Source organism: Hyperolius riggenbachi, chromosome 5 (genome assembly GCF_040937935.1).
Source record: "Hyperolius riggenbachi isolate aHypRig1 chromosome 5, aHypRig1.pri, whole genome shotgun sequence".
NCBI classification, from domain to species: domain Eukaryota; kingdom Metazoa; phylum Chordata; class Amphibia; order Anura; family Hyperoliidae; genus Hyperolius; species Hyperolius riggenbachi.
In genome coordinates this window covers 71,963,817-71,984,898 of record NC_090650.1, presented here as the reverse complement: position 1 = coordinate 71,984,898, position 21,082 = coordinate 71,963,817, and the positions used below count along the sequence as shown (strand labels likewise).

At 43.5% G+C, this 21,082-nt stretch overlaps 1 protein-coding gene across 1 annotated transcript in view; it reads right to left on the bottom strand.

Moving 5' to 3' along the window:
- Positions 1–1,543: 1,543 nt before the first annotated feature.
- The window catches only part of LMBR1 (limb development membrane protein 1), a 171,244-nt gene continuing 151,705 nt past the window's right edge, over positions 1,544–21,082 (bottom strand). The window contains exons 14-17 of the mRNA XM_068235872.1: positions 18,428–18,518; positions 11,614–11,680; positions 6,184–6,345; positions 1,544–1,844 (exon numbers count right to left, since the gene is read on the bottom strand). Coding sequence (XP_068091973.1) covers positions 1,771–1,844; positions 6,184–6,345; positions 11,614–11,680; positions 18,428–18,518 — 394 coding nt within the window. The 3' untranslated portion in view covers positions 1,544–1,770. The remainder of the gene's footprint in view (positions 1,845–6,183; positions 6,346–11,613; positions 11,681–18,427; positions 18,519–21,082) is intronic.

Genomic DNA, 21,082 nt, shown 5'->3' with positions numbered 1-21,082 from the left:
AACATGTCTATCATGGTCTGTTTAAAGTGACAGCAAAAGAAATAACGACTTGGTCATACCTTGTAATAAATATTGCTCTTGAAGTCGCAGTTAAAGGATAGCTCCACTCAAAACTGAGTGTCCCCCTGTATCCCTTTCTGGACTCCTAATGGGCACGCCGGTCTTAGTAAACTAAGCATTTGGAATCACGTATGGTATTTAGAAGTTTCTCAAGGCCTGGATTTAAAGTTTTTATCCTCCACCCACAGCCAACTGTCTTATGCTACTTCAAACCTTCCCATGTACAACACCCCAAGTGCATGACCCCCCTCCCACTTTTCCATGTTCAATAGTGCCACCCACCCCCATACCTTCCTTTTTTCCATATGCAATAGTGCCCCCCATCACCTCCCCCTTTTTCCATGTTCAATAGTGCCCCCACCCCTACACCTTTTCCATGTCAAATAGTACCACCTCATCCCCACCATGTGCAGACTCTACAAGTTTATAAGCACTCTTATGAGAAAAAGGTTTCTTGATCACGATGCATCTTGTTCACTGTCTATTCCCTTCTCAGCGCTCATCTAGTTTTAGCTCCAGCCTCCCTCTACATCTGCAGCATCCCCTTAACTACAGTCTATGTGCCCTTTGCAGAATCCCCACCCAGTGCTCCTTATATACTCGCTCGTTTAATAGGTTCTGAGATATCAAACTCAATGTTGCTAAAAGTAATTCATCTAGAAGCAAAATGACTTCAACCACCATAAAAATCAAGCTGATTCCAGGAACACAATTCTCTCCTGCTAAAAGTAGATCTATGGGTTTCCTCCAGTGCTGGTCAATGACCCAGATCCACAGCACGGTTTCCAAAACACTACGCTGAAAAAGGTATTGGATAGTCTCTCTTACCATTCGGATTCTGTGGAGCATAGTCCTAATTATCCAAGTGGTCCTATTTCAACATAGGCTACGTTTACGTTACACCTAGGCTTGTCAGAACAATGAAATACTGTTTCACATTTAAAAGGCAGGTCCATTGGAAACCAATCTCAGTCCAAAGAAGAAGATTCAGACCCTTCATAGCTATAAGGTTTGGTTCAAAACTTCATCTGCAATCTATAACATTGAGAATTTTGGTGAATTTAGCAGAGATGAGATTTCCAGACTATATGGTGAGGGCAGAAGTTGGAGGCTAGACCACCAAATGAGGAGATCTCACTAACAGAGTTTCTGAAAGGTATAAGATTCATTGACTATAATACAGGGATTACAGAAACTTATACTAGCACACTCTGCAGGCACAGGATTACTGCTTCTGTGAAAGAAAAACAGATGCCAGTTAGCTGTAACTTACAGCACATTATTGCAGAATGCATCACTTCCTAAATGTATGCCACATTTAGTAAAGTTGCACAAGAAAAGTGTGATGTCATTGAGCACCGAGTCCTCATTTTTCCAGTGAAGGAGGACTCATCATGAACTAAAATGGTCTTTGAACTTAACATAAGTGTAAGGTATGCTTGTGAGGCTCAGGTGCTTGGTTCTGTCCAGGTCAAACTGTACATGGCCAAAGAAGTCACATTTTATTTTTCTTATTGTAATGTAAAGAAGAAGAAAAGAAAAAAAAAAAGTACAAAATCTCTAGTTTACAAAAAATGCAGCTACAAGGTCCGACTGACCTATACTGGAAGTCTCTGCTAAGTAAATAAGACTAGAGCTATGTGGACATCACAAGTGATGACTCAAGCAAAGGGCCCACCCTCAAGGCTCGGAGGAATGTAGATTGCAGATTCACAGTGTTTTCTGATGACCATTGGTGGATGGCGAATCGCTTGTTTCGGTTGACAACTGAAGTTTATCTAAACCTGAAAGCAGAGGATACACACATTAGTAGGGTTAAAGGTTTGCAGGAAAACTCAAAATAAGGAAAATGTAGGACTTCTCATTAATAAAAAGGCAGTAGACAACACAAATATTAGTTATATTGCACTTTGCTCCTGGCAGACTCAAAGCACGTGAGCTGTAGCCACTGGAGCATGCTCTATAGGCAGTCTAGCCCAAGCACTCCCAAGCACTAATAGGTGCTGGCTTACTGAACAGCAAGAGCCGAGATTCGAACCCAAGTTACCTTTGTCAGAGGCAGAACGCCCAACTAGTACACCATCCAGCCACAGTATAACTACATAGTGCTCCTCAAGTGCTACTCCTTCAAGCAAGTTTTCATTATAATAAAGAGTTAACTTTTGTGTTTTATTTATCTTTGGAGCAAGAGCTTTCTGTCATGTTGCCCCCACCCTTTGGAACAACTTGCCACACCCAATCAAGACAGCTCCAACCCTGGACAAATTCAAATTAAAACTGAAAAGCCACCTGTTTAAGTGTGGCATTTATGATCACATTTTTCCCTGTACACATCTCTATGTATTTATCAGAGAAAAGCTTATGCACTTTGGGTCCTACAGGAGAAAAGCGCTTTACAAATGTTTTTTTGTTTTATTTGTAATATTAATGTTAAAAAACGCTTTCTTCTAAAAAACATGGGACATCTGGAGGTCCTCTTAACTTGCGTCCCCTAGTACTTTCAAAGACAAGCGCTTCCGTACTGCGCATGCGCAAGTCCAGACTTTTGCATTCTCAGTATGGATGTGGTAATCTTCAGGAGTACTCATGGACATGAGGACTCCCGAATGCTGCCCATGGAATGCCAAACATCTATTCGACCAAGCAGAGTAACTTCACTGGGGGACAGCGCAGGAACCGTGTGACAGAGCAAGGACCCAGATGGCTTTATAGTATCCAGGGGCTTCTCTCTACTTAGATAAGTATCTAACCTGAAGTGAATGCCCTCACTTCAGGTTCCCTATAAAGGACAACTGAAGGGAGAAGAATATGGAGGCTGCCATATTTATTTCCATTTAACTATTAGCCAACCGCATCACGCCAATGGGCGTGGCCGCCGCGGCAGCCCCAGGACCGCCTAAAGCCTATCGACATAAAGTCCTGGGGCTTCAGTTTGCAGGAGATCGCGCGCAGGCTGCACGTGCATCTCCTGCTTGGTAGGCGGAGCCTACAGGCTCAGAGATTGTTAGACGGCGATGTGACACTGCTGTCCCCTACAGAGGTGATCGGCTGTCATAGGCTGAAGCCATAGGCTGTTTTTTTTATTAAAAAACAAATGTATAAATATTGATTTAAAAAAAAAAACACTGGAGGAGCAATCAGCTCCCGCCAACAGAGAGTTCTGTTGGTAGGGAGAAAAAGGGGGGGGGGGGGGGGGGGGTAGGGAGAAAAAGGGGGGGGGGGAGGAATCACTTGTGTGCTGAGTTGTGCGGCCCTGCAGCTTGGCCTTAAAGCTGCAATGGCCTATTTTAGAAAAAAATGGCCTGGTCTTTAGGGGGGGTAAAGCCTGTGGTCCTTAAGTGGTTAAGCAATACTAGTTGCCTGGCTGTCCTGCTGATCTATTTGTCTGCGGTAGTGCCAGAAACAAGCATGTGGCTAATCTCATCAGATCTAATGTCAGAAACACCTGATCTTCTGCATGCTTGTTCAGGGTCTATGGTTAAATGTATAAGAGGCAGAGGTTCAGCAGGACTGCCAGGCAACTGGCATTACCTAAAAGGAAATAAATATAAGCAGCCTCCACATCCCTCTCACTTCAGTTGTCCTTTAGCCACTTAAGTACCAGTGGTCTCTGCCCCCTTAAGGACCAAAGACCGCTGGTGTAAGAAACGGGGGAACAACCGCACTTACCCGCCGCAATCACCGCCACACGTCAGGAACCTGGGACACCCACTCTGCCATCTCTATGATGGCAGAGTTCCTGTGAGACGGTCAGGAGCCGCTCTCATTGGCTCCTGACCCTGCCTATCAATGTAAGCCAATGGGAGCGGCTTATGTTGATAGACAGCGTCAGGAGCCAATGAAATCGGCTTCTGACTTGCTCACAGAGCTCTGCGGTTATAGAGACGGCAGAGCGAGTGAGCTGCGGTGGGGGGAGACAGCGGCGAGATCGTCGCCCCCGTCAAAAGCAGCGAGAACGCGCTACACCCTGGCAGCCAGATAGCTATCAAAAAAGGGTGTAGAACTGTAGATTTCAATCAGCGTGGTCCTAAAGTAGTTAAAGTACAACTGAAGCGAGAGAGATATGGAGGCTGCCCTATTTATTTATTTTCAAGCAAAACCAGTTGCCTGGCTGACCTACTGATCCTCTGCCTCTAATACTTTTAGCCATAATCCCTTGAACAAGAATGCAGCATATCAGGTGTTTCTGACATTATTGTCAGATCTGACAAAATTAGCTGGATGCTTGTTTCTGGTGGTATGCAGGCATTACTGCATCCAAATAGACCAGCAGGGCTGCCAGGCAGCTGGTATTGTTTAAAAGGAAACAAATATGGCAGTCTCCATATTCTCCTCACTTCAGTTGTCCTTTAAAGAGGCACTGAAGCGAAAAAAAAATATGATATAATGAATTGGTTGTGTACTATGAATAATTACTAGAAGATTAGCAGCAAAGAAAATATTCTCATACTTTTATTTTCAGGTATATAGTGTTTTTTCTAACATTGCATCATTTTATAATATGTGCAGATTACACAACACTCAGCATTCAAAATGAGTCTTTCAGAGCAGTCTGTGAAGTAATGAACTCTCCTCTAGCAGAGGAAAAGTAAACAATTCAATTACAGTTGAGATAATACAAGTCAGATAACAGCCATCTCCACAACTAACTTAGTCGGAGAGCTTAACCTGCTGAGCGGTCTGGACGAGCTCAGCTCGTCCAACACCGCCAGAGGCTGCCGCTCAGGCCCTGCTGGGCCGATTTTCACCAAATAAAGTGCAGCACACGCAGCCGGCACTTTGCCAGCCGCGTGTGCTGCCTGATCGCCGCTGCAGCGCGGCGATCCGCCGCGTGCAGCGGCGAAAGAGGGTCCCCCCAGCCGCCCGAGCCCAGCGTAGCCGGAACAAACAGTTCCGGCCAGCGCTAAGGGCTGGATCGGAGGCGGCAGACGTCAGGACGTCGGCTGACGTCCATGACGTCACTCCGCTCGTCGCCATGGCGACGAGGGAAGCGAAACACGGAGGGCCGCTCATTGCGGCCTTCCGTGTTATTTCTTGCCGCCGGAGGCGATCAGAAGATCGCCTCCGGAGCGCCCTCTAGTGGGCTTTCATGCAGCCAACTTTCAGTTGGCTGCATGAAATAGTTTTTTTTTAATTAAAAAAAAACCCTCCCGCAGCCACCCTGGCGATTTAATCAGAACGCCAGGGTGGTTAATAGCTTTTTTGCATAGAGATAACAACTGGAGTTTCTCAACTCTTCCTGTACTGGAAACAATTAGGCCCGGTTCACATTAGCGGTCGCCGTCCGGAATCGCCGTGCCGGAGCCGGACCGCATGCAGAACGGACGGAACGGACGCACGGCATAGCAATGAAAGCCTATGCGTCCGTTCACATGCGTCCGTTTCGTCCGGACCGGATCCGGACTCCGGCATAAGACCCAACATGCGCTATTTTTTGGTCCGGCTCCTCCGGCAGCCGTATCCGGAGCGGAGCCGGACTGCACCATCCGGCCAATACAAACCAATGAGAACCGGAGAGCGCACAACACACTGGCTAAAAATCCGGATGTTCTACCCCACTTCCTATGCGTATTGTAGCGGCGATTTTGGATGGGGACACATGGGCAAGCATTTTGGAGTGGAGCAGCAGTGACTTTAAACGTGCTGGAGATGTTGGCAGTATGTCGGAGGTGGAGGTGAGTGCTAAACAGCGGAGGGCCTGATTCCACAGGTCCACCTTCTGCTGACCTCCCAGACCCCAACATTTTTATTCTATTTCTACTATCTTTTGCCAAACGGATCCGGATCGCATCCTGATGAACACCTGATGCAACCTGACCGGATCCGGATCGGATCCGGATCAGAACCGTACGGTTCCGATCCGGATCCGGTCCGGACATCCGGTCCGTTTGGCAGAGAACCGCAAGTGTGAACCGGCCCTTAGACCTATGTATCTGATCTTAATGTTTTATTTCTTAGCTGTACTACACATACAAATCATAATATCATTTTTTTTTTTCGCTTCAGTGTCTCTTTAAGTACAAGCATGTATGCAAATCTCATCCAGCTACAGCATAAAAAAATGGACCGTGTACTAAAACTGCAGTACTGAGGCAAACAGTAGTAGTATTGATTAGGGGTTACCTATTGCTTTTAGCAGCTCTTCCCGAACAGCCGAGGTGAATTTCCGCACCAAACACAATGTCGTTACAATGGCAAATATCAGATTGTAAGTGAGAACAATATAGAAGTTTCCCAGCCAGTTAAACCTTCCAAAATCGCCCAACAAATCAAATCTTGTGATTCCTGCAACACAGAGAACAACAAATAATGCAAGGTTTATGATCACATTCCTTACTGAGGTTGACGGTTTTCTGGAGTGCAGCAAATATCGATCACGTTTGGGCTAGATGAACATTAAAGGAGGATTTAGTTTAACGGATGGTTTATGGAATTATTTTTTTATTATTATTTAGTATTTATATAGCGTTGACATCTTCTGCAGATCTGTACAGTGCATATAGTCTTGTCACTTAACTGTCCCTCAGAGGGGCTCACAATGTCATCCCTTCCATATCCCTATGCCTATGTATGTATTGTGTAGTGTGTGTATTGTAGTCTAGGGCCAATTTTAGTGGTAAGCCAATTAACTTATTTGTTTTTGGGATGTGGGAGGAAACCTGAGTGCCTGGAGGAAACCGCAGGGAGAACATACAAACTCCGTGCAGCTGATGACCTAGCTGGGATTTGAACCGGGAATTCAGTGCTGAGAGGCGAGAACGCTAACCACTACGCCACTGTGCTGCCAATGAAATTGCCAATTAAGTCATATGTTTTTTAAAAAGGTTTGTCCACTTCCAGGCTGCATACTCTGTAGATCTGTGCTTTTTTGTATCTCAAATATATTATTACTTGACTAATGCAATGGGGGGAGGGGAAGCAAGGGTAGAAAAATCGGTGAAACTGTCCATACACTAACAAAGTGGATCCGAGATGAACTTTTACTCATTGCATAACTGTGTTCCTTTCCTATAGTTTATAGGGCATTCCTCAAGCCAAATACTTTTTTGTTTTCGTTTTAATACTCTAATTCCCTATAAACTAAAAAAGCCACGCCCACAGGTTTTCAGAGAGCCAAGGCACTTTCAGATAGTAGCAAGGGCTCATGGGAGCTAAGTCTGGGCAGGAGGAGGGGGAGGTATTACTAGCCAGAGATTTCAGAGGCAGAGGGGAGGAGGAGTTTTTTTGCTCAAGATACAGATAAGCTTTCCTCTGTGTAATGTTTACAAACAACATGGCTGCTGTCATTGTATCACAGGAAGAAATAATCATTCTATTAAAGCTGTTTGCAGCTAGATTTGCTGTGTAAACTATCTAAACTTTAGATAAGATATATAGACAAGTTACTTGTTATAGTTCGTTTTCTCGGATCCGCTTTAAGAAAAAACAGGAGGCATTAAACGAAAAAAAAAAAAAGTCCTCCAGAGGCTTTCCACACTGCCCCTCACTTCTGGCTAGGACCCTCCGGAACATCGGGGCCATGGCGCTCTTCTGGCACAAGTGGGCAGTGCTGCAGCCACCTGAGCCTGGCTGCACCTGTGCAGCAGCACAGAGACGGCCCTGCTCCTGCTTACTGCGCAGTTGCAGCCCTACTAGTGCAGGCGCAATATGGCCACGCTCGCGTCTTAAGAGGAGCACGGCCCCAATGTGATTACAAACAAGCCGATGTCTGTAATCTTCAGGTGGTCCACACTTGGTGATGGGGGGACCAGAGGGTGCTTAAAAAGGATCCAGAGGCTTCCCTCTTAGATAAATATGTATTTTTGGAGCCAAAGTTTGTCTCGGGTACACTTAAAGTGAACCTGAACTCTTGCACTGGGCAGAAGGAAAACAGAAAAATGCACTCTGTATCTGAGAGGTTAGCCTGTCTAATCCCCCCTCATCTGTGACAAATCACAACAGTCATTTAATTTTTCAGCTGTGTCAGCTGGCTGCCTCAGCAAAGCAACTAATTTATAAACACAGGATGTTAACCACATCTGCTTCCATGAAAGCAGGAAGTAGACACTGCAGACTTATTGCATGATTTGTATCAGCTGTAACAAAGAAATGTTTTTCTTTAAAAGGTATTATGCTGTTGCTTTTGCTTATCTTTTAGAGCAGAGAGGAAGTTCAGGTCCATTTTAAATATGTACCTTTGAAAGTGAAAGCGCCAGAGTGTACAAGGTTCTTTCCGTTAATATTCAGAGCAGTGCTGGCTGAGCTGCGCCTGCAGGACCGTCAAGCACTCGGGCGGCTGAAGTGTCATCATTATTACTTTATGAACAGGGGAGGGGGGGAAATCAATTGTAAATTACTAGATTGCTTATTTCATTCTTCTAGTTTGCCTTTCCCATCCTGGAGCATCCAGTCACCTCTTTGATTTAGTGAGGGAGAAAGAAGAAAAAAAAGTTTCTTTCTTAATGCTGTGAGAAGACCATGAATCTGTTTAGCGTATTTATTCCCTTTCATCTATTGAAAAGCAGCGGGCATAACATGTAACGCAATGCATGTTGATATTTTGCAAAGCACCACATGACTCACTGTACCCTAATGCAGTCTATTAATCCTGTTTGGACAGCTGTGTCAGTGCATTTGTTAGCACTGCTCTAATTGCACCATCCTTCTTTTACCTTCTATCTTATTCTTTTATTTATCTCTATGGCAAACTATTCAGGAATGCCGTTTGTAAGGCTGGGGAGGTGAAAAAAGTGGGCTTCGCCATTAATTTGTTTTCTTTGTGACAACAATCATACCCAGCAAGCGACCTTCCTCTCAATAACCAGTGTACATTACTACCGACTGTTACCAACAATCTTGTATTATACGGTACACAAAATCAGCTTTGGAAACGGGGGAGCTGGGCTTAAGTGACACAAAAGCCATTTATTCGTTCCCACAGATTTATTTTAATAACTGTTTACATACACTTTAATACTTTCCTTCCCTGCCTGAAAAAAGCTGAGTTAATCAAATCAGTTAGGCAGCCCATATCAGAAAAGAAAATCAAGGCAGAGTTTACAAACAAGTAACACGGATTTTGGGGGAAAGGAGCACATCTTTCTGTAATGACACATCGATCTATTAAGCGGTTCAGGACCAACCTTCGTTAAAACTACGCTGCACTTGTGGGTGTCTAAGGCTGATGCGGTATCGTTTTAAAGTGAACCCAAGAAAATAACCTGATGAGAAACAATTGTAATAATCCTCCTACTCCTAAAAATGGCTTTTTTTCTTTCTTAGATATCCATTAATTTTATATTTAAACATTTACAAAGTAAATTGAATGTTTTGTTGCCTCTGCTCAGTGCCAGCCTATTAAGTGTCACATAGTTAAAATCAGGGCTGTGGAGTCGGTCCAAAAATCCACCGACTCAGACTCCTCAGTTTACGATTCCACCGACTCAGACTCCTCCACTCAGACTCCTCTAATTTGCATATTACCATTTTGTTGATTAACAGCATGTAATGTGAAATTTGTCTCTTAACTGTCAACGCTTAGGAATTTTACAAGACATCTGAAGTGAGAAGGATATGTAGACTACTATATTTATTCCCTTTAGACTAAAACAAGTCCTTGGTAAGAGTACTTGCAAAAGGTACAGAACGGAACAAAGAACATCTATCAGGCCCTAGGCAATGTAACTGTGGGTACATGTAAGAATGATGTGCAGGTACTCTGCAGGGGAATGAGGAGATTCTTCCTGTATTACACATTCTTCATGCACAATCTGAACCAGGTTTATGGGCGATAGACAACACCTCTGTGTTCAATGTGCACAACATTCTCAGTGGATTCCCTGCAGCTCTGTGGGGAGAGCATATGTAGAGTATAGTACTACTGTGTAACAAAGTAAACCTGAGACAGATGAAATTAAAGTCTTATACATACCTGGGGCTTCCTCCAGCCCCCTTCAGGCTAATCAGTCCCTCGCTGTCCTCCTCCGCCACCTAGATCTTCTGCTAGGAGTCCAGGTACTTGAGCCAGTCTGGTGTAGTGCGCATGCACACACTCCGCCGCCGGGAGCGTACTACACCTACGCAGCACTATTGTGCAGGTGCAGAACGCTCCTGGCTGTGGAAGCGGCACGTAGCCAGACTGCTCTGACTGGCTGAATTACCTGGACTCATAGCAGAAGATCCAGGTGGCGGAGGAGGACAGCGAGGGACCGAATGGCCTGAAGGGGGCTGGAGGAAGCCCCAGGTATGTATAAAGCTTTTCTTTTAATTCGCCTCAGGTACCCTTTCAGTCACCAAACCAAAATTTTAACAACATATCAAATTATTTGATTTCATGAGCAAAGAGAGTGTGTACATTTGCATAAATCAGCATCAATGCAGAATTATTTCCATCTCATTGACCATCTCTATTAGTGACATGGCTAACCATCAGGCTTTATACTTACAGCATAGATGTTATTTCGTATATATAAGAGATTCCTGTGTACACATCATATATACAGTCACAATCAGATATGTATATCTGACCTTAAAAATACCGGGACTGCTTTATTGAAGCAGCACAAGTAACTAATTTTGGTTTATTTCATTTTTGTGGACTGAACACAGCTATTACTGTATATATACTGTATATATACATTATTTTTAATGACTATTATCTGAGAAATAGAACATTTTATCATATTTTCTATTTTAATTAGTTACAAATTCATTAGGAGTCAGAGTCGGTGCATTTTCCCCCGACTCCGACTCCAGGCACCCAAAATTGCTCCGAATCCACAGCCCTGGTTAAAATAGATGCTGGCCATATGGACCTTTTTTTTTTCTTTTTTAAGTACTCCTGACCCCAACCTTGGCTCCGATATTTTTTAATACTTTGTTAGTGGTGCTGTGCGTCTAGCACACAGCACCATCCAACCACCTTCAGTACCCCCGTTCTGAGATCAAATATGGGCAGGGAGGAAGTGGCAGCTCAAGTCATCACAACTTGGAGGAACATGTGCTGGATCCCCAAATTATCTCATGCATGGGGCGCAGACTAAAGCATTACTACTATAGCTGTGCCAAACTTTGGTGCTACGTGGTAGCGAGGCGGGCACCAAAAAGCCCTGTGTGGTTCCTGAGGAGGGGCAGAGAGGAGGGAGAACTGCCACTTCCTCCCTGTCCATAATCAACATTCTGCTCAGTCAAATATTACAGCTGAGCAGAGCGGGGGCCACACACGGGGCACTGAAGTGTGAGGATGGCACCGATAAAACAGAATTAAAAGTATGGTGAGCAAAACCCAGTTTAGAGGTACTTCAAAAAGATGCTGTGAAGATTTGGCCAGGTATGTATGCATTTTTTAATATAAACTTTATCCCCACCATAAACTTATAGGTTCAATTTAAGAGAAGCTCCCACAAGTCATGTAACCATATTTTGGACTATTAAAAAAAAAATGGTATTTCAGATATGTCAGATTTCCTTAGGGGGTAGAAGTGAATGTATTGGAAACTGTCAATTAACATAACATTCATTTCAGAAAGGGTTCTTGTTGCAGGTGAAGTTTTGTACACGTTGTAAAAGGCTTACCTAATGTTCTCGACATCACCGGTAATGCTGAGCTAAGCACCAGAATAGAGACACAGTTCCCGATGATCTGTGGCAAGAAAGAGGCATATTAATAGTTATACAGTGTTTCTGTTCAAGGAAGAATTCAGAAAACTAGATCCAGGGGAATATTCCTCTACAGGGAATTGCTACTGACAAATGTGCAGGCTGCAGAGGAGCAATGCAAGACTATCTGACGAACGCACTGCAGGAATGAGGTTCAGTCAGATTTCCCTCTGGCAAAACATCAGGAATAGATGACCCGCTGTCTTTATGAGAATCCTATTAAAAGCATTTACGATGTCAGCAGATGCTTAAGAAAATTAAATGATGAATCAAAGACTGAAGACACATATTTAATGTATCATTTTATCTGATAATGATAAAAAATAATGTCAGTTGTAAATAGAAACTATACAGAAGAGGATATTGTTTATTTTTTTTTTCTAACATGTATTCTAGTTCAGACTGAACAAGCTGCATGCGATCAGATCAAGCTCTGCTGCAGAAAGGAACCCTCAACTAAGAGGGATATGGAAGAAACCATTGCTGACTGACTTTTGAAAATCATACTCACCTGACTTCTTTGCAGGCTGCATTCACACTGGCAATAAAAATGTTCCGTTTAGAGGAACTAAATGGGATCGATGCAAACTGATCCATTGCAGAGCAATAGGATCTGTTCACATCAGTTTGTTCGGAACAGATTTGTTTGGTTCATTCCGATAAGTGGATCACAACTTAGGGTCCTGTCTGATTTTTCTGAATCAGCTGAAGGAAGCAGATGGTGACTAAGGGTGACAGAATCAATGTTAGCCTAGGCTGCTTGCCATGTAAGTTTCACAAAATACTCACTAGCTGCCGCCCATTCAGGTCCTCATCCGCCATTTGGGTCTCTGCAGGCTAGGTACGCCGGCATACCGAACCCAGAGCCCACGCAGAAGCACCGGGCTCCCACTGGTTTGCAATAGACCAATGTGAATCATGTTTCTTACAGGGAGGATTCTCATTTGTTCACTGAGTAGTGAACCAATGAAAATCCTTCTTGGTGTTTATATAGGATTCCCATTGGTTGTTTGCAAACCAATTGGAACCTGATGCTTCTGCTGGGGATCAGTATAGACCAGTTTTCTAGCTTGCAGGGACCCGAACTGATGGTGGCAGGGGAGGACCCCAATGCACAGCAGAGGAACACTGTGTCAGGTACAAAGCAGGTGGCGAACGGAATGGATGAAAAACTGAAGCCCAATGTAAAACAAAGTAGATCAGTTTTTCATCCAGTACAGTGTCAACCCGGCCTGGCAGCAAGCCTGTTTCAGGATTGTGCCTCATGCAACAGTGAAGGAAACAATATCTATGAAAGACAAATGAGCTTTTTTTGTTTGTTTTAAGAAAAAAAATCTTGCATCTTCCCCATTCCTCTTAGTTTGAGTTTTCTTTGAGCTCTAACTCCTCCCAAAAGTTTGAAATTACATATTTTACACAGAGGGAAGAGTTAGAGTATGTCATGTTTTTACTGCGGTCGCTCAGTTCCTGCCCTTGCAATACCATTGGCTCAAATTCAAGGACATGGTTTTAAAAGGATAGGAAAATATGGTTGTCTCCTCAATGGGGACAAAAAATGTCTACAGCTTCCCAAAGGACACACAAAGCACATGGCTTTTAAGGTAATGTGCTTCAGACTTGGAGTTGCATGACAATCCCTAGCTCAAATGTTTTTTAGGCCGACTCTGGGTATGGACAAGTTATTAGATCCAGAGGCTTCCCGGTCCATCTACAAGCCCACCACTGCTGTGCAGGGTCCCTCTGAACATATTCAACGAGAGCTTGTTGGATATGTTCTTGTGGCCACACTCCCCTCTGTCTAAAAGTTCAACTGTACCGCACATGCTTCCATGCCTGTACAGTAAGCCAAAACTGCTTGTCCATGAGTGGCTTCATGCTAATGCACAGACGCGGCTGTACTCACACATGCACAGTACAGCTGTGCTCATACATGGAGGGTCCCAGCCAGCAGCGGTGGTGTTGAGGAGGACATGAGCAACCACTGGACCATTGTGGCATGTTAGAGGTTTGAACAAATATTGAATGTCAGTAGGCTGATCCTGAAAGAATCATTTCAAGGGCAAGCAGTGGTCATTCATCCACTTGTGTAGCTTGGCCAAATATGATTGGAGTTGGTTTTGTCATGCCAGGTTTGAAGGATGGATATCTAAAGGGACCTGGGCTCAAAACTCACTGCTAGTGCCATCCGCATAGCAGTGGTACGCATGGGCGCAACTAGAAATCCCCCACACAAAACTGATGGGGCCCCCTAATGTTCACACCCTTTATTTTGCCTACTCTTTTTGACCCTCCCAGCCTAGGGGCCCATCTTGCAAGAGTCATGAAACAAATGTGGCTATCCTAATCTTCACACCCATAACAAGTGGATTAGCCAGAAAAACACCTTATCTGAAGGATGGACCCCTTTTTAGAGGCAGAAATGTAGTAGTTGGGGCCCCCTTACAGCTTTAGCACCCCCCCCCTCCCTTGTAGGGTCTGTTCCCCTGTAGTTACGCCCCCTGGTGGTATGTCATGCCATGTTTCTGAATGAGTTTGCCAAGTGATAGCATATATATATTGTGAATAGCTCAGAAACCAGTTTTGGACTGGGGGAGGCTCTAACCCTTCTCCTCACACAGCCCCCTCCCCCCCCCCCCCCAACAAAAAAAAATCCTGGAAATGGCGCTCATCAGAATTAGGAAATATTTAGTTTTTTAAGCCAACTATGCTGTCTAGCAGGGTTGTATGAATAACAGGTTAGGTAACACTAACTTAGAAACTAACTAAGCCAGCGGCATGGAGTTCAGGTTAAAAGGCTTTACTCGAAATGGCCCTCCATCTCAGCATCCTGTGCCAGCCCGGTCACACTATGGCTCAATTTGCACGGCACTCTAAACTTATGTTTTTAGTCTTGCAATCAATTAAGAGAGGGTTTTCTCCAGAGTTCTTGTCATGCATTTTGCTGCTACTGGTCTTTGAGCATTGTCCAACACATTTCCAGACACAAGAGCAAAAAAGCGTCATATGAGCAATTAAAAAGGACAATGCTTGCTCCTTAGTTACTGACCTTCTCAGCCAGCTTGTGGGAATATCCAACAAAAATAAATGTATACATTTGTGTCAAAGCGTTACTTAACAATTTCATTCTTCTCAGGCTGGTGTCAGGTTGTGCTAAGTCAAATTAGCTTTAACTTGTAAGGAGCCATTGAAAAGGCCTCCTTCAGTCTTATTTTATTTAAATGTGAATAACTGTCTGTGTTCCTCGAAGAAGCCGAAGTTCTTCAGATTTCAAACAGGCTGAGTGAAGTACAGTTTGCACAGAGTTACTCATTAGCAATACGGGGCTTTGGAAAGAAAGAAAACTCCCTTTCAGTGTGTTTCTATGGGCCGTTAACAAGCCCAGTAATTGCAGCCCTCCCCCCCTTTTTTTTCTTAACAACAAGTGAATGGATGGTGTCCAAACTAAACATGGCTCACATCCTCTGTTCCCACTCATTTGGGATTTAGGAAAACTTCCAGTTTGTATTTACGCAGATTACCAACAATGAGCGATCGCTGCAAATGAGCCATTTGGGGTGTTTGATGCCCTAAGTGACAAAGGTTTGCTGAAGCTCAGTTCCACTTTTCAACATTTTCTACCTGATAGACGGTGTTCTCAATCACATTTAAAAGGGAACCTCTGAGGTTAGGTTCATACTGGGACGTTGCATTGTGTTCCAGTTTTAACAGGAACACAATGGAACAAAAAAGTCATACCACACGGTACGGTAACGTTACGTCACATACAGTGAAGCACACAGACAATCGAAAGTATGCTTTCCTGTACCTGTTAGAGTGTCGGTTTAGTGGCAACTCCCAGCAGCACGTTACCCATAATGCAACACTTTACACCGCAACACCAACGTTTCATAGACTTAACATTGCAGCGCATCTTTCAACGTTGCAATGCCTCCCTAACATCGCTATAAAGTCCCACTGTAAACCTAGCCTTAAAGAGGAACTGTAACCAAGGACTGAACTTCATACCAATCAGTAGCTGATACCCCCTTTCCCATGAAAAATCTTTACCTTCTCTAAAATAGATCTCAGGGGGGTCTGTATGGCTGATATTGTGGTGAAATCCCTCCCACAGTGTGATGTCAGGACCTAGGTACAAGCCTTGTTGCATTGTAGGAACTAACAGCTTTTTCCAACTGCCGAAAAAGCAGCATCTCCTTCCACTGACATCACCTGCCAGCAGTAACGATATCGCCATGTGATCAATTTCAGAATGTAAATCAGGGAGATTAAATATTTTACAATAGGCAAACACTGACTAAATCATTTATAAATAAACTAATTAATTTATAATAAATTATTGTAAAAAAAAAAAAGTCTCATTACATTATTTTCACTGCAGTTCCTCTCTACGGTGTGTAAACTGACACTGCTGCTTAAAGGGAACCTAAACTGAGAAGGATATGGATTTTAAAATACCAGTTGTCTGACTCTCCTGCTGATCCGGTGTCTCTAATACTTTTAGCCACAGCCCCTGAAAAAGCATGCAGATCAGGTGCTCTGACTGAAATCAGACTGGATTAGCTGCATGCTTGCTTCAGGTGTGTGATTCAGACACTACTGCAGCCAGAGAAATCAGCAGGACAGACCAGCAACTGGTATTGTTTAAAAGGAAACATCCATATCCCTCTCAGTTTAGGTTCCAAGAGGAACTGTAGTGAAAATAACAATGAATAAAACTGCTTTTTTTTTTTATATTCATTTATAAATGAGTCAGTGTTTGGCCACTGTAAAATCTTTCTGCTCTCTGATTTACATTCTGATATGTATAACAGGTGGGGACATCTTTAGTCCTGCCAGGTGATCTCTGTGCATAGAGATTACACAGGAAACTCTCAGGACCACGGTAGTGACATCACACTGTCAGTTGCTGTCACAATCACAATATCAGTTGCTCTTCCTTCAGGTAAGGCGGAAATAACTGAACCCGATCGGATCCGCTCTACTGCGCAGGCGCAAAGGACCTGCACCTGCGCAGTAGAGCAGATCCGATCGGGTTCAGCTATTTCCGCTTTAAAGAGACTCTAACAAAATTTTGAGCCTTATTTCTTATATCCTATAAGTTCCTATACCTGTTCTAATGTGGTCTGGCTCACTGCAGCCTTTCCTAGTTGCACAGTGGCTGTGTTATCTCTGTTATATGATCTAATCTCCTCTCCTCTGTCGGGCTAAGGCAGTCAAGCTGGAATGTGCTGTGCTGCTTGTGATTGGATAGAAGCTATACACACCCTCTCCAGGCCCCCTGCACACTCTGTATGACTCACACACTGAGCTACTCTCAGCGTATCACTTGCTATGTCATTTGTTTGTAAACACTGCATAAAACTGACAATTACAAGCCGGGATTGCAGCAGGGAGTAGCAGAAACAGAGGGGCCCAGGAGAACATAATGAATAGAATGGTATGCATTTTATTGTAAGAATTTTACAGTACAGATTCTCTTTAACCCGAACAGAAAGCTGCTAGAGCGCCTGCGCTGGATCGCAGTAGGTAAAGATTTACCTTGCCACACTTCGGGGGATCCATGCAATTGAACGGAGGAGGATGGGGGAAGCCTCATTGGGACCCTGAGGATTCCCCCTTTCCGAGGCAAGTATCCCCCTCAGAGGTTTTTGTTTTTTTAAGTTACAGATTCTCTTTAAAATGTCCAAATCTACATGCACCAAAGTCCACATTAGTTAGTAAAGATTGCCATTGAGGTGAAAATAAACATAATAGGAGATTGAGAATTGTACTAATTATGATAATACAGAATTATGCTAATTATGAAAATGTAAAATGTAAATGGACTAATCAAATCTTCGAGTAGAAGCATTTCACTGGTCCATTTTTTTGTTTCAATAAGGTTAAATGAAGAGCTAAATTTGCAACATTATTATAAGTAATGCAATAATCCTGAGATCAATTTATTTTACCTTATTTGACATTCCATTAAAATATATATAATACCCTTTTAACAGCTTTATCAGTAAAGGGTGAATACTATGTATAATTAATTTGTAAAAATTTGGCCTAACTCTGTATAAGTATTATTATTTATATAGCGCCATCTTCTGCAGCGCTGTGCAGAGTATATTGTCTTGTCACTTAATGGTCCCTCAGAGGGGCTCACATTCTAATCCCCACCATAGTCATAGATTATGTATGTATTATGTAGTGTGTGCATCATAGTCTAGGGCTGATTTTAAGGGGAAGCCAATTAACTTATCTGTATGTTTTGGGGATTTGGGAGGAATCTGGAGTACCGGGAGAAAACCCACGCAGAAACAGGAAGAACATACAAACTCCATGAAGATAGTGCCCTGACTGCTATTTAAACCAGGCACCCAGCGCTGCAAGGTGAGAGTGCTAATCACTACGCCACCGTGCCATACTGCCCATAAGTACATTGCATTTCTATACCTATAGCACAATTATTACTCCCAATCACTTTCTGGTAGCCGTCTCCTTCAGAAATAGTGTGAAAGAAACGTGTAGTATTTCCAGGGGTCCATTTTCAAGCTGCATAGATTTGCAGTAAGTTTTGCATAAATCTGCATCAATATATTTAAATTTTCAGGCCATTCGTATTTTTGGGTCTATTTGTAAGTCACGCGTTCGTAAGTTAGGGACTACCTGTAGTATAGAAGTATATGGGATGAATCTGCATATTGGTCCTGACTGGTGAAGTGGACTTGCTTGCTTTGTCACTTACCTTTGTCATTGTTGTGTCATCCTTCCTGGGAGTGAAACTTCCAAAAAAGCGCAGGCTATAGAACCCAACAACAGAGGAAACCATCAGGTAGCTGTGAGGATGAAGATAAGGGAACTAAGCACAAGCCTGACCCCAAGATTTATTCTTTATGCACTCTAAAACTATGCCCACAGATCCCGTGGATCGATATTTCTCACGCTGTGCATCTGGGCAGAGCTGTTGTCCTCAGACACATGAAACATTTTTTTTACAGCCGGGTAACGGGGTCAATGATAAGATGGCCTTTGACAAAGAAGAGAGAATCGTGTAACAGCTGTCAAGAAAGTCTTGGTCACCCCGGTTGTCTATTGCTGAAGATTCCCATTAGTTCTGACATTTTTTCAGTACTGGTGCCCAACTCTATACTTCTGGATTTGGCAACATATTCATAGATCACTGAACTTTTCCTTATTATGTGCATTATAGACCTCCCCCTATTATTATGCATGGTCTCCATTCATCCAGTTGCTGGGCTTCAATGTGGTCTCCATGCATGGGAATATTTTAAGACGCCATGGTTTCAAGACTGTATGGGAGGGGGAAGGGAGTCTATCACAGCACACAGACATGATGATGTTGGCTGCTTATTTTTAATGTTTCTATATTATTTATTTGTAGCATGGGTCAGATTAGCTTACTTCCTAAAGTAAGGCTAAATCTCTCCAGAGGTGCCCATTAAAGTGGATCTGAACGCTTGCAGGACACAAGGAAAACATAACAGAAATGCAGCCAGTATGTATTTAAAGCGGTATGGTCACCATAAAAATCAAATTTCAACAGCAACTGGTCTGAGTGTATTACGTGATAAAGATGCTAATCCTGCATTCAAAACTTGCAAAACTTTTTCTGCTGTTATGGTTTGTAGTTATCACATACTTGAGGAGCACTGGCCCTAGTGCCAAAGAGTTGAATGCTGGGAGTTCTTTTTATCTATAATATATTCATCCTCTTCCATTTATTACCCTATCTAGCTGCTTATCAGAAATACCCTCTGATTACTTGTGTTTACTAGCAAGGCTGAGGTGACTCAGCGATTGGTTATGTAAATAAAAAAATAGACAGTGCAGTTGTTAGTATACACCTCATTGGGAGTGTCTGAAGACTCTGGGAGGAGGGCAGCTAATGAATACACAATGAGCAAGAGAAGGGAGGGGGGAAAACAAGAGTCAGGGAGGATATGAGTTCCCGGGGCCCCAGGCTGGCTTGTGCACCATTGTTTTTAATTTTATTGTAGATTTCCATGCAGTTTAGTTAGGAGGGGGGCAGATGAGAGGGAATATCCTGCACGCTGGTGCCCCCTGCTGGTCATATAGCCATTGTCTATATGCAACTGAAGCCCTCTCCAACGATTGGCTGACCTGCTCAGCTTCTGCTTGATTAATTACTGCAGACTAGGTGTAACGTGTGTGTGCACTTCTTATTGGCTTATAAGCAGCCTGCAGGCTTTATAAAGCAGCAGAGGACTGTTTGGGAGTGAGTATTTTCCTTTGTGTGTTTGGTAAGTTTCAGAGCAGTTGGGGACAAGCTCCTGGGGGTGGCAGCTCCAGGGCTTGGCTGCGCTCACATATGGTGTTACATGCTGGTTCTGGGGCCCCGGGCAGTGAGAGTTCCTGGGGCCCCATGCTGGCTTGTGCACCATTGTTTTTAATTTCAGGGAGAATATGATGTCAGTATTAGCGTGCCAAGATGGCCACTGCCTAGAATACGATTTTCTGCTTTTCCTTTATAAAATTCACAGGAATCATTACGTGGATAGCACAATACATCTGTTATGTAAATAGAAGCAGTATTTATCTACTTATATATGTGTTTTCTATTTCTAGGTTAGCATGGGTGTCGCTTGTTCTTAAAGAGTTTAGCCTGTGTAATTCTCCCTTGTGTGTCTATTCGCAAGTTGTAATTTGACCTCCCCCTGTGTCACATGACTGCCTATGGCAGATAAGCCCATTTGAAAGCACAGGCTGTAAGCAATATGTCTGCTTCCATGAATCAGGAAGTAGAAACAGTGCAGATTTATTTTAGGTTTTGTATCAGCTGTAACAAATGTTTTTTGTTTAAAGGCTATTATGCTGCTGTGTATCTTTTAGCGCAGAGGGGAGTTCTGAGTTCAGGTCCACTTTAATGGTACAATTTTTATGAATGATTATTTCTATCCGACAAATCTGCATGAATCGTAAATAAAAAGACAGCAGTTGCTCAAGATAAATATAAAAATGACCATACAGTCGATCATAAATAGCTGGTTTACTGATATGCCCGATGTAATGATTGTATACGACCTTATCCTATTTAATAATTTCCCCGTGTAGCTGCGTCCGTGTCCATGTCAGAGGTACCTGCCACTGATGCGCAGCACATGGCCATAGACAGGCTTTAGGCAACGGTCATGACGGGTGCACGCGGGGTCGGGCAGTTTGCACACGTTCAGGGAGGTTGCGGCAGTGTTGACAGCGTGTTCCCTAGTGACCGTTATTAAAGCGGAACTGAAAGGTCTAAAAAAAAAATAATAATAATATAGTTTCTCTTACCTGGGGCTTCTGCCAGCCCCCTGCTGCCAACCCGTGCCCGCGACGTGCCAATCTTCTCCTTGGGTGTCCACTGTGCCTGTGCGGCCCT